Genomic DNA, 13,678 nt, shown 5'->3' on the forward strand with positions numbered 1-13,678 from the left:
CCAACGATAAATAATGACCCTTATGACCCCAAAAATTATTGTCACATCTATCATGTATTGAACCATAAGTCGATATAGTATTTATTGTCATTAACTGCGTGGATGCGTATCCAGTCCAAACCCCCATGAGCTCATTGTTGTGCCGTTGTCGAACTGTGTTGTTGCTCCTATAGCACCAATATTTTTTATAGCTGCCCTGCTCCTCGTGGTGGTGCAGGTCCACATCACGCCTTTAGGTGTGTCTTGCTAGACCTGTGTTACGCCCAAAAGCGAGCCGTTTGTAATGGAAACGTTTCCACGCTGGGGGTGCCCCCAACTGTTTTGTGCCAAGGTGGCCCCAAGTGAACCGTGTCAGTGGAAATGAGGCTAAAGTGTGTGTGTGTGTGTGGGGGTGTGTGTGTGTGTGTATGTGTGTGTGTGTGTGTGTGTGTAGAAACACATTCTAATCTTTGAATTGAAAAAAAGAGTCAACTCCACTGTGCAAATACATTGTGGTGTCAAATAAGAAATATGACCAAATAAATTACCAAAAAAAGGCTACAGCTCTGGAGAGACATTGGTGGCATCCGTTTGACCATTCAAGAATGCCATATTTACTGCAAGTGAAAAATATTTTTCCAGCTGTCAGTAAATGGGAGAGTCCACAGCAGGAAAAAATCACTGCTACAACAATGCTTTATTGTATGCACTACAATGTTAGCCCTAAAGATTAACCAGATTATAGACTAGTTTGAAGGCAAAACCAGGAAGGCTGAACAAAACTATATCTTTCCATATCGCCAGCTCATGAAAAGATTAAATCACAAAGTTTACTATGTAAACTTTCTATTTTAGCACTGCCCTCTGGCTCCACTGTCCTCTGGATTCTCGTGTGCTATGAGTAAGGCTGCATGAGTTGTGAAAAAAAAAAAAAAAATCAGATTAGATCAGATTTTTCAGACAAGCATTACGATTAGATTAATGATTTCTTTTTATAATTGAATTCTGTTCTAAATTCACATTTTAAACATGTGCAGGGGAAGTGACAAAAAGAAATATGAACTGACAAACGAATACAAAAATCAACTTTCAGAACATGTTTGTACAGAACTAAACTACAGTTAGCAGTTTGTATGCAGAATAAGAAAGGGGGAAAAAAGCAATTTCGAATCGATTGTATTTAATGCAGAACGTTGCAGCCCTAGCTGTGAGCATAATAATATTGCAGTGTTTCATATTAGACATCTATGGTGTCATCCTATATATAGTTTAATTTTCTCAATAAACTGGTATGACAAATTGTAACTTTTGTTTGTTATCATAAGCAACTTTTCTATTTTAATAATAAATGTTTAAAGAACAGAGAATCTTTGGGCAACACATTTCATAGACTTTGATTATCACTTATGCAGGTTTGTTATTGACACAGAAAGTAAAAATGACTATTAGAGATATCAAGTTTATTCAGTGGATCGATTGATTTTTCAAGTCAGTATAACACAACTAAAACATTTTTTAGGTAATTTATTGTCCAAATAACTAAAGATTAAGATGTGATTACAGAAGGCTTCAATGATCATGATTTAAGTGTATTATTGATGAAAATCTGAAATTGTTTATTCTTTTTTTTTCCACATTTTGATCTAATAATACTCATTTTTGTTACAATGATTCCAGTTAATGGTTTCAGCCCTGACAATAATGTGTTAAAATTTAGGATTTCACATGTTGTCAATAATCATGAATAATCACTAAATCATGAATTGTCTCACAATGATCACTAAAAAACTAAAACACAATTTGACTTTGTGATAGACATTTTAATAGTAGATGTATGGATGTATGAACAATAAACTTCGCTGAAGGTCCAAAAGCAGTACAGCCTGTGTGTATGAAAGGAGATAGGAGGATCCTGGTTTGAACTGCCCCCTGAGCCTCAGTGTTGCTCTGCCTGTTTGAATAACATACAGGTTTGTCCAGACCAGCCAAGTATGTGAGCTCACCACATTTACATTGACTCCACACACTCCACAATGTAAAAGTAGTTCAGTTCACTTTGAATTAGTTTGTGTACAAATTGTGCTATACAAATACAAATTGTTGGGTTGAAAGACCATGGAAAATCTGACTGCAATCTAACAGTGACTCAGGGACTCTGATTAGACAGATATATATTAGAAAATGAAGATTCAGTTCAAAGTGAACCTTTTAAACCTGTCCAGGAGCATTTACATTTGAGAGAAGACAGAAATATAAATTGTGAAACAAAAACAATAATAAAATTAATTTTAGAACATGTTTTAGAGGTGTAAACAACATGGATATCCCATTTATTAAACAAGGTATTTTGTAATTTGCAGTACAGTATACTAAAGCTAGAATCAAAAGTAGATACTCATTTGAACAAGTATCAATATGCAAAACTCTGCCTTTTCTGAGTAGTTGACAAGTAAATAATTAGCCAAAAGGTAAAATTAAATACACTACTCTTGTTTTGTGCTGAAATTACGGTACCTTTCACAGTCTTAAAATCATCACCTAAGTAGTATCTTACCAGCACCAAGTATGGTGTGTTTAAATATGTACTGTAAAGCGCTTTGGATGTCTTGAAAGGTGCAATATAAATCCAATGCATTATTATTGCATTATTAAGACTACTTTGCAGATTATCGTAGATTACTGTATCCTTTGGGATTTCCTGTTGTGACACTTCAAATTCAAAATGTCTTTTGTTAATTAATCCTGCAGTCATAGTTCAGGTTCAAAGTCATGATTATTATAACACATCGGCTGTGCTCTATGACACAGGAGATTATCAGAGCAAAGTCAAGTCTGCGGTGATAACAGGTGCATCTAGGGTTCACATTTCTCCTATTCACAAGTGGGTATTTATCATTTGAGTTTCCTTTTGTACAACTTGTACAATGAATTATTTACTTCTAATAACAACAAAATTAAATCAAAAGTTATGGCTGTGGTCAAAACAAGAAAAACAAAAATTTGGTAACTAATTTCAACTTCTAATTTGGTTATTAACTGTATATTAAAGCAATAGTGCTCTTCTTAAGTACAATTTTATGCTACTCTTCAACATTTGAGTCTAACCCAGGAAAACTTACACCAAAGGGACACAAAGGCCCTCATAGCTCCATTGTTCTGGTCTTTGTGAAGCTGTAGTCGCCCAGTGCCTATGCTCCTCAACATTTGGCTGTAGTTTTTGTAAGGAGACCTATTGTTGACAGCAGGGGTTACGTTCACATGGAAATCTACTGGGCGTGATTGGGGTCTCTAGGGATACATCAAAACACAAGGGCGGGCAAACAAAACATTACCTCTGCCAAGACTTCAACCAGCTCAAATCAATAACACAGTGTATTAAACTATTATTTGAAGGTTGTCAAAAGTATCGAAAATCAGATACTAATCAATACTAAAACTAGTACTGAAACTAAATACTCACTTGAGCAGGTAGCAATACTAAAAAGTCACATTCACAGGACAGAAGTGAACCTTTCCTGAACAGCTTTAGAATAATCTTGAGCTATATCACTACAAGTATAAGACACATAGATGCCCATGAACCACTACGGGACCTACCTGGATGCCTGAGGAATTACAGAGATATAGCTCCACATGGTGATATAAAAGAAAGCACTACGATTAAATGCTGAAAATCACATTCTATTGTCTAAAGATAGAGAGTTTTCTGTTATCATCATTGTGGTATCAGAATGAGTATTGAGCATCGAGTCTATTTGTTGGTACTTATTGTATCGTGAGACAGTTCATATAAAGTATTATTGACCCTTTCTAAGATGACAGGTATGATTACATTAGGAAGTACTGGTATATGATTAAACAGATAATTGTTTATAAGTTGCTGATAAGTGTTGGGGGTTCATGATCTCACTATACTACAACATAAGACTGCATTGACAATATTCGTTTTGCCAGCACGTCTCCATCTTGAGCAGTATAAACGTATAGAATGCTGTGATGCCATCTGAAACCCAGCAATTATGGTATTAACAATTAGCGATGCCTTCTTCCCCAAATTACTTTCTATAAGTATGTAACACAACACTTCTTCAATGCTACAAGACTAGACTATAACCCAAGGACATATTTTTAATAAAGTTAAACATCAGTTGGGAATAAGCACATAATTTAGTTATAATGTGATCTTCATTGTAGGCAATAGGCTAACTTTACTGCTGTCTTAAATGCCTTTTAAAGACTCCTTTTGCCGAATCTGGTACACTGACAACAGCAACAGCTACAAGTATGAATAGAAAATATTGTGTACAGTCTTTTGTGTGAAAACCAGATAAAAGTAGTAACTGTGTCACTATCTCCTATCACAGAAAAAGATTGTATAGTAAATATGTGGCTTGTGAAACAGAAAATCAAAGTTTACATATAAAGACAAGGGTGTTATTATAAGTTGAGCACAACTGAGAAGACTTTCTAGTACTACAAGTATTATCTTAATTAACATGTTTATTAATTTTAAGGCCTGTATTTTTCTCAAATTCTTTTAAAATCATTTGTCTGACAGTGGTGTTTACAAAAATCAAATGTACTTTTTCCTTCATCAGGGAAACCCCCCACTGATCCCAAGAGACAGAAGCATGATTTGTGTACCATCTTGCAGATTTAAGCCAAATGGGCAGCCAAATTTAAACAATGAGTTGTAATACATAAAAAGCAGATAGTGTAAACATTTTGTACAAGGAAAAACTGCCTCAATGCCCGAGTTAAGAAAGTGAGAAGCTGCAGTGTAGAGCATTAATGTCCTTGTTTACAGTCTTAGGAGGTCAGGTGTCAAGATACAAAACAAAGCCAAGAAGCCACACACAAAAGCTCGTGGGAAATAGATATAATTATTGATTTATTTGACTAAATTGCTTCAACGTTCTGGTTAAGAGCATCCTTCCTTGGCCAAAGTAGTAGTTGAGTCCCTAGCTCACTTCAGAGGTGATAAACAAGTGTAGAACGCTTATTGTGCAATCCCATGTTTTTGACATATGTCCTATCTGTACAAATCACTAAAAAATAAAGCTAAGTAAAGCGATACGTACCCAGTAGTCCATGATGAGGCGGTAGATTCACAGCGAAGTGCCTCTTTGTAGCAGACGCCGGCGGATAAAGTCAACTGAAGTAGCTCCCAGCTCTGGGCACTCTGCTGCTGAGAGGAAGTGCCCGTAACTACACTGCGCATGTGCAAACGGGCAACGTTCAAAAACAGGAAATCATGGTACTTCTCTAATAAAATACTAACAATGCGATATTTTTAATTTATTTCGGCAATTAAATATTTCAACAACAAACCTGGCCCCAGATAAAGCGGAAGAAATCTCACAGATGGAACAATAAACTCAAAGAGCCTAATACAATAAATAGGTTATTACAGATAGAGTTGTACACACTTTGTAAACGTACTCTATAAATAAAAGGCATTTTCCTTAGATAGTGTAAAAACTCATACATATGATATGAAATATAATACTACGCCTACATGTGCCTTACTTGAGAGCATGGCACTTAATTTAAAATATGTGAGCTAGTCAGTAAACGCACCACTGATGAATGTGTGTATGAACTACGCCACTGGCTGTTGAGTTTTGGAAGTGCAAGCAAAAACAACAGAAAACAGCATCGCGTTTGTAGGCAAAAAAATTACAATGCAAACTTATCCTACATATTTTGTGCCGTGTTAGCATGTAAACTGGTCAAATGATTAATGGCGTTAACTAAGGCTAGCTAGTTCAAAACTCTTGCAGTTTAATATAATGTACGTCTTGAACGTCATGACGTCATCTGTATTCAAGTCAAAAGCCCGATGAGCACAGGCTTTCCTTGCCGGGTGCGGTGGCGCGCGCCTGTAATCCAAGCTACCGGGAGGCTGAGGCTGGCGGATCGTTTGAGCTCAGGAGCTCTGAGCTGCAGCGGACTATGTCGATCGGGTGTCCGCACTAAGTTCGGTATCGATATGGTGCTCCTGGGGGAGCCCGGGACCACCAGGTCGTCTAAGGAGGGGTGCACCGGCCCAGGTCGGAAACGGAGCAGGTCAAAGCCCCCGTGCCGCTCAGTAGTGGGATCGCGCCTGTGAATAGACGCTGTAGTGCAGCCTGAGTAATACAGCGGGACTCAGTCTTTTTATCTACCTCTTTATTTCACAAATCACAAACAGTGAGTACATTTTGGAGTTTTTAGTGTAATTTATGCAAATATTTTATAACTGATCATGCATCTTCCCGAATCCTTCACCCTTAGAGTGGGATTTTATTGGTCCCTTACCGCCTCCTACTGGACAATTGGACAATCATAGAGTTTATAGTAGTGGGTCTATTCCACACTATATTAAAAATATCACTCTTTAAAGATATCTCTCTTTAATTAGTTTTTTATAGGCCTTCTACTACAGGCCTTTGTGCTCTAAAATTAACGCTTCAGGAAAAGTGGCAATTACATTTCACTTGGTACTGCCTGAACATATAATACCATAATTTATGTGATGTTTTCTGCTGGTTATTTTTGAATCGTGTGTGTTATGTAGATCAACAGTGACCGCCAGCTCCGGCTCCAGAAGTAAGGCAAGACAAGTTTATTTGTATGGCACAATTCGTACACGAGGTAGTTCAAATGCTTTACAGAATAAAAAAGAAGCTAACGAGCTACATGGTGGGAACATGTATGTAACATAATGCTGTCGTTTGAAGTCCAAAAAACACATTTAAAACACAAGATTTAGCAAAATGCTTTAATAACATTTATTTTTAGCGTTTCTGAAGAGGTTTTAAATAAAATTAGGCTATAGGTTTTGTGGTCAATAGTTTTCACACAGTTGATCAGCCATGAGCTGTCTTTCAAACTTTTAATAGGCTAATTTTTTTTCGGTAATGTGAAAAATTAATGAGAACTTTTGTTTCGGACCGGGGTGTGTAGGCCTTTGTGAGAAAAATGCTGTTAATGCTGCTGAGAAGGGGCCTTTTGTCCAGTAGGAGGCAGTGAAAGACCAAAAAAACCCTCCACACTTCAACAGTGAAGGACTGAGGAAGGCAGAGGGTCGCTCATAAAATGTTTGCATAGAAAACTAAAACCTCTCGTGTGTTTGTTAAATATACGGGGACAGACAGAGACTGCAGCGCATTGTGCGCTCTGCTGAGAAGGTGATTGGCTGCAGCCTTCCATCTATACAGGACCTGTACGTCTCCAGGACTCGGGGGCGAGCAGGCCGTATAGCAGCTGACACCTCTCACCCTGGACATGGACTATTTGAGCCACTTCCCTCTGGCAGGAGGCTACGGTCCATTGGGACCAGAACCTCTCGTCATAAGAACAGTTTCTTCACCTCTGCCTGTCTCAACACTTTATAATATTTGCACAAAACTGGACACTTTATAACAACGGTCACTTTAATAAGTCATGTTTGCACTGTTGTTCTGATGCTGCTGTTGTATATATTTTTTACCTATAAGTATCTTTTTTTTTTTTTTTTTTTTTTTTTTACTTTGTGCATGCCCTTATTTGTATTTGTATTTATTCAGTGTGTTTTATGTTGCACTTTATCACCAAAGTAAGTTTCTAGTTTGTGAACTGTGTTCACAAACGATGGCAATAAAAGTTTTCTGATTCTGATTAAACCAATGGCCTTTCCACAAGTGTATGACGTCACACAGGTACTCTTCAAATGTCCTCGTGAGCTCTGTGCCTGTCGCCGGGTGCGGTGGCACGCGCCTGTAATCCAAGCTACCGGGAGGCTGAGGCTGGCGGATCGTTTGAGCTCAGGAGCTCTGAGCTGCAGCGGACTATGTCGATCGGGTGTCCGCACTAAGTTCGGTATCGATATGGTGCTCCTGGGGGAGCCCGGGACCACCAGGTCGTCTAAGGAGGGGTGCACCGGCCCAGGTCGGAAACGGAGCAGGTCAAAGCCCCCGTGCCGCTCAGTAGTGGGATCGCGCCTGTGAATAGACGCTGTAGTGCAGCCTGAGTAATACAGCGGGACTCAGTCTTTTCATCTACCTCTTTATTTCACAAATCACAAACAACTAGCAATGTAGAGGTTTTAGAGTTATTTGAGCAGATATTTTATGACTGATTCTGTGCCTTCACCAGTTCGTCACCGTTTAAGAGTGGGATATTTTTGGGATTTTTTTTGTCCCTTACCGCCTCCTACTGGGCAATCGTTTTAGAGTTAGTAGTATGTCTATTCCATAGTTCCATAGTCCACATTAAAATATCACTTATTAAAACTATGCCTCTCTTTAAAGACTTTTAGACAGGACTTCTGCTATAGGCCTTTGTGCTCGGAAACTAATGACTTGGAAAAATATATAATAATATCACTGATATGTGATATTTTCTGCTTGTTATTTCTGAGTTGTGTACTATGCGACTTTTCGTATTACAAATTAATATAAATTCACAGAAGAATTGCAATAACGTTCTATGTCCTTTTGTCCAGTAGGAGGAAGCGTAGGACTGATAAAACTCCACTCTTCAACAGTAAAGAACTGGGGAAGACACCGCATCAGTCATAAAATATCTGCACAAATAACTCTAAAACCTCTACAATGCTAGTTGTTTGTGATTTGTGAAATAAAGAGGTAGATGAAAAGACTGAGTCCCGCTGTATTACTCAGGCTGCACTACAACGTCTATTCACAGGCGCGATCCCACTACTGAGCGGCACGGGGGCTTTGACCTGCTCCGTTTCCGACCTGGGCCGGTGCACCCCTCCTTAGACGACCTGGTGGTCCCGGGCTCCCCCAGGAGCACCATATCGATACCGAACTTAGTGCGGACACCCGATCGACATAGTCCGCTGCAGCTCAGAGCTCCTGAGCTCAAACGATCCTCCAGCCTCAGCCTCCCGGTAGCTTGGATTACAGGCGCGTGCCACCGCACCCGGCGAAGAAAACCTGTGCTCATCGGGCTTTTGGGATTTTAATACGAAGTGACGTCACCAGTTAGCACTCCGAATCTGCGTGGCACCACCTAGAGACCGGAAATAGAAATAGCTGCCTCCATGGGTTCATGGATCGGTTCTATCACGTTGTTATATTTTTGTATATTATTGTGTGATATTCTAGTTTAATAAAATAAATGCATGAAATCTATTTAGGCAAGGCAAGTTCATCAGTATAGCACAAAGTAAAGTAAAATAATTCAAAGTGCTTTACAGAATAAGAAAGACATTAGACCTACTACATAGATTGCTCATTTGGCAAGATAAATATCTTGAAATCATTTTTTCTTGATAGGTGTATGACGTCACACAGGTACTCTTCAAATGTCCTCGTGAGCTCTGTGCTTGTCGCCGGGTGCGGTGGCGCGCGCCTGTAATCCAAGCTACCGGGAGGCTGAGGCTGGAGGATCGTTTGAGCTCAGGAGCTCTGAGCTGCAGCGGACTATGTCGATCGGGTGTCCGCACTAAGTTCGGTATCGATATGGTGCTCCTGGGGGAGCCCGGGACCACCAGGTCGTCTAAGGAGGGGTGCACCGGCCCAGGTCGGAAACGGAGCAGGTCAAAGCCCCCGTGCCGCTCAGTAGTGGGATCGCGCCTGTGAATAGACGCTGTAGTGCAGCCTGAGTAATACAGCGGGACCCAGTCTTTTCATCTACCTCTTTATTTCATAGACTACAAGTTGAAACACAGTGGTCTTTCTTTGGGTTTATTTTTCGTCTCATGTTTCCATAGATCCATGCTTATATTAGGATATAACTTGAGTCCTCTTGATGCAGTGACCCGACCATGCACTGCCCCCTAAAGGCGTTTAGTGGTAATAACATTTCCTCAGTTTTGTCCCGTTTTGTCCTCGTGCTCTTCACTGAGCATTCTGATTGGTTATTGTTGATTTTAGCTGTGCTTTGATTGGCTCCTTCGCCTGTCACTCAAAGCTTTCCGGGGTCATTTCAGTCCGCCGCAGACGCTGTGGATCACGTACACTTCTCCTGTTGTTTCGGTCTGTGTTTCTTTATCAAAAATAATGGCCTCACGTCTGTTGCTTCGAGCCTGTGTCCTATCCACACAGCATCTGAAAAATAATGTCGCCATCAGACCACTGCAACGCGCATTTGCCACAGCTAAAGGTATTTTTATTAGCCGTATATCAGTGTAATCTTCTGTAAATATAACGCTGTTCACGGCGCTGGTAACGTCAAGCTAAACTTCACCGTAGTTTACTCTGCAGTGTTGGCAATTCTTATGTGGAATTTCATGGGCAAATCTAGTTAAATGTGCGATTTAATATATATGTATGTTTTATTTACGTATTAAACTATTTCTAACTTCTACATTTTTGTTCCATTTCGTTTTTAAATAATATAATTAAACCATGAAGGTCGTAGGGGATTTTAATATGTCGCCCATGGAAGTACCACCTTCTTTTTGACGTGTACTGGATTAAAGCCAAGTTTCAGGCCAGTCAGAAGTTCACAGCAAGTTTATATTGAAGCTACAGTGTGGATCATTGATTGTTTTAATGTTGTTTTAGATAATATGTTAAATGTTTATTTATTTTAAGGAATACCCAGTGATGAGGAGCAGGCTACTGGCCTGGAGAGAAGGGCCCTGCAGTCTCTCAAGGGTGGGAAGGTACAAATCAATTCTTGATCTTTTCAGACCATTTTACATAGCAAATTTTTCACCCCAAAATAACTATGCAGCCGACAAGGAACCCCCATACTGCTAAATGACTGTGCCCGCTCCCTACTAAACCAGTGATGTGGGATGAGGCGTTACCTTAAACATCTTGGCTCCAGGGTGGCTCTTTGAAGCGGAGTATCATAGCAATCAAATTCACCCTGTAACCGCTAGCCTTAATGAGCTTCATTTGACTGGACCCTAATGCTATGGGTGATATCACACTCATTTCTGTGTAGACTCTGCACACCTGACTGTGCCACAGGTGCATTGGAGGAGTGGCACTTGGCTCTAAGTGAGCTTTTGTGTTCACTTATGTTTTGAGTTATTGTGTCATTTTTCCAACATTTGCAAGATTGCATGGGCAGTGCAACAGGTAAACTACATGAGTAGGCACGCATGTAATGACGCCCCTAATGGTGAACTTCTTTCCAGTAAAAGGGTGACCGTAATGAGAAGTCTTGGTGGTGTTATGGCACTGAGTGCAACTGCTGCATCTATAATTACCAAAAGGAATAGGGACAAGGAGTTTGCACGTTTGGTATATTCCTGCTGTGGGAACAATCTGAATCTACCAAGGCGTCTCTCAGGTCACACTCACTTACTCCATTTTTGTGGTCTGGACACTGGTTTTACCTCTCCCAAATCATGAGAGATAATCCATGATGTGTGGGATTGGCAGGTGGATTAGCCAATGAGGGATATGCATGTATCAAAACAAATATGTCTGCTTACAAGCAAAAAGAAAAGGGAAAAAATATCAGTGTTTGCAGAATCTGTAAGAGAAGAATTAACTCTGTTAATCTGAGAGGAATGTTTTTATTTGTAAATCATAGGTGATCAGTGAACTCCTTTGTTTCACATATTTTACTGAAATAAACAAATCTGTTTGCGTGTTGGAACCTGGCTTGAGATGCAACAGGGGGAGTGATGACCAGCTTGATATTTCTCTGTATATAAAATGCAAAGAGCTAGCATTTTGGACTTGCCATGCAAACTTTATTCACTACACCACGACCATCCGTTTTGAATACTTTCTTTCTAATTATTGAAATATTTTCTCTGTAGGACCCTTACAGTATCCTGAAGCCCAAAGTCTATGCTGGAACCAAAGAGGACCCCCACATTGTGCCAAGCATCAATGACAAGAGGCTTGTCGGATGTCTTTGTAAGTTTAAATCTGCCAAAATGCTGATGCTCCTATGAATTTGATGGCCCCGAGGGTAAAGTTGGGACTGTCCTTTTTAATACTCAACTTAAGATCTTTTACTCTTGTGCTGTTGTGCCGCATCCTCTTTAACTTCACAGGGCATGTCTGTTATTGACTACAGCCTATTAAGTCAGCTTGTAGTTTTGACCTTTCTATCAGTCCCAAAGCATATTAGAAGATCAGCTATGTGAAGAAAGACTGTATTTTGATTGAAAATGCAAAATACAGTAACACTTGCATTGCCTCTGAAATCATATACATTTTTAATTAGAAGTACAATTTTGTTTCTGTGCTCTTTATTCATTTATTTTATTTATAGGCATTAAGTCTAAGTCAAAAGCTTCATGTTGACTCTAAAATGATTTGAACAGGCATTGCATTTCTAGACTCTCAAATATTGTACTAGTTTTAATCATTGGAAATGCCAATTATATGCCTTCTTTATAGCTCTGCAACACATGAAACAAAACAAAGCTCAAAATGCTATGTTCCACCTTGTGATATCACGAAGCAGTAATCTTCAGGTTGACAGCTACCAACTATCTTTTTATCTTAAATTCAGTAGTGATAGTACAGTAGTAGTAGAACTTGGTAATCCCATGGCTAAAATCTTCCAAATGATTCTAGTGAAGGTGTATGGAGTTTAAAAATAGTTTGGAGTACTTTTTGTACTATGAGATGACATCACAAGGTGGAGTGTTTTCTGTTTGAGAAGAACTTGGCCTAAATATGTAGAGTTGCATTATAGCATAGATCAAAAAAATGGCATAATATGGGTCCTTTAATTCATTATATATTTTGTAGGCCTATTTCTGAAATGTACCTTTTATTTGTCTAGGTGAGGAGGACAACACTGCCATTGTGTGGTTCTGGCTTCATGAAGGAGAGATGGCACGCTGTCCCTCGTGCGGCTCTCATTACAAACTGGTGCCTCATGAACTTCCGCACTAAACCGCCCCATGCTGGCCCTACTCTCCAATGACTGCACTTCAGTGTCCACTGTACAGTTTATCAATAAAATAAATAGTATAGATAAAAAGTCCACATTCTGCTGAGTTGGTTCTTCAGATTTTGGAATTATGTCACACACAGGATGTACTTTTTCTTCAAAAACACATGTTAATATAGGGATTTTGACGAAATATTTAAGGTTAAACTAAATAATTTAGCAAGACATTTTCAATTTATAAATACCAATGATTCTACCTGCCAAGTGGACATTTGGTGGATGCAGGGGTGGTAGATTTTTTTGAGGGTTATAATTTTTTAAGGCTGCATAATTCTAGCCATGTAACTGCACACATCCCATTGTCCAAATGCACAGTTGTTGTGAGTAGAGGAAGAAGCGGACAACACCAAATCGTTGGCTCTGATTGTCCAGAGCTCAGGGAACATGGACTGCACTTTAAAATTCGGTTTTACATTAATGTTAAAATTTTGTATTAAAATGTTTCTGAAGTATCTTGGACTCAGGTTAAACTAAATCACAAAATTGTACTCCAAGCAGAGGTATGGTATATCATTGTCCTGTGAGGTTCATCTGGTCTTCAGTTTAATATTCTTTTTGCAGACCATGGTTAGGTTTGTTTTCATACCTGACAGTTTCGACTGCTCACTAGTGGTCTTCCTCAGAGTGGTCACGTGACATTGCTGTCACGTGTCTGGTCAGCTGATTTAAACAGGTTTTTGGTGGTCTTACTACTGCTAGAGCCAGGTTTTGGAGTCGGCTTGGTAACCAAAACCTGTTTAAGAGGAAGACAGATAGTAGGCTGATGAAACTGTCAGGTATGAAAAGAAAGTAAATTTTGGTCTGGAAAAAGAATATTAAAATGAATGACTAC

At 39.3% G+C, this 13,678-nt stretch overlaps 2 protein-coding genes across 2 annotated transcripts in view; one reads left to right on the plus strand and one right to left on the minus strand.

Moving 5' to 3' along the window:
- The window catches only part of sgpl1 (sphingosine-1-phosphate lyase 1), a 20,762-nt gene extending 15,578 nt beyond the window's left edge, over nucleotides 1-5,184 (minus strand). The window contains exon 1 of the mRNA XM_033979954.2: nucleotides 5,061-5,184. Within this exon, the coding sequence (XP_033835845.1) occupies nucleotides 5,061-5,072 (12 nt within the window). The 5' untranslated portion in view covers nucleotides 5,073-5,184. The remainder of the gene's footprint in view (nucleotides 1-5,060) is intronic.
- A 4,699-nt stretch (nucleotides 5,185-9,883) lies between these two features.
- LOC117382723 (cytochrome c oxidase subunit 5B, mitochondrial) lies at nucleotides 9,884-12,867 on the plus strand. The gene is made up of 4 exons (XM_033979955.2): nucleotides 9,884-10,074; nucleotides 10,509-10,579; nucleotides 11,696-11,795; nucleotides 12,676-12,867. Exons 1-4 carry the CDS (start codon nucleotides 9,972-9,974, stop codon nucleotides 12,786-12,788), a joined length of 387 nt encoding a protein of 128 aa, XP_033835846.1. The 5' UTR covers nucleotides 9,884-9,971; the 3' UTR covers nucleotides 12,789-12,867.
- Nucleotides 12,868-13,678: the final 811 nt, after the last annotated feature.

The sequence above is a fragment of the Periophthalmus magnuspinnatus genome, chromosome 15, assembly GCF_009829125.3.
Source record: "Periophthalmus magnuspinnatus isolate fPerMag1 chromosome 15, fPerMag1.2.pri, whole genome shotgun sequence".
In the NCBI taxonomy this organism is placed as follows: Eukaryota; Metazoa; Chordata; class Actinopteri; order Gobiiformes; family Gobiidae; genus Periophthalmus; species Periophthalmus magnuspinnatus.

Excerpts from the sequence above, each read along its gene's own strand:
- LOC117382723 (XM_033979955.2), top strand. The coding sequence starts at position 9,972 with ATGGCCTCACGTCTGTTGCTTCGAGCCTGTGTCCTATCCACACAGCAT. Across the intron at positions 10,075-10,508 it reads CGCATTTGCCACAGCTAAAG|GAATACCCAGTGATGAGGAG; the intron begins GTATTTTTATTA and ends ATTTATTTTAAG. Across the intron at positions 11,796-12,675 it reads GAGGCTTGTCGGATGTCTTT|GTGAGGAGGACAACACTGCC; the intron begins GTAAGTTTAAAT and ends TTATTTGTCTAG.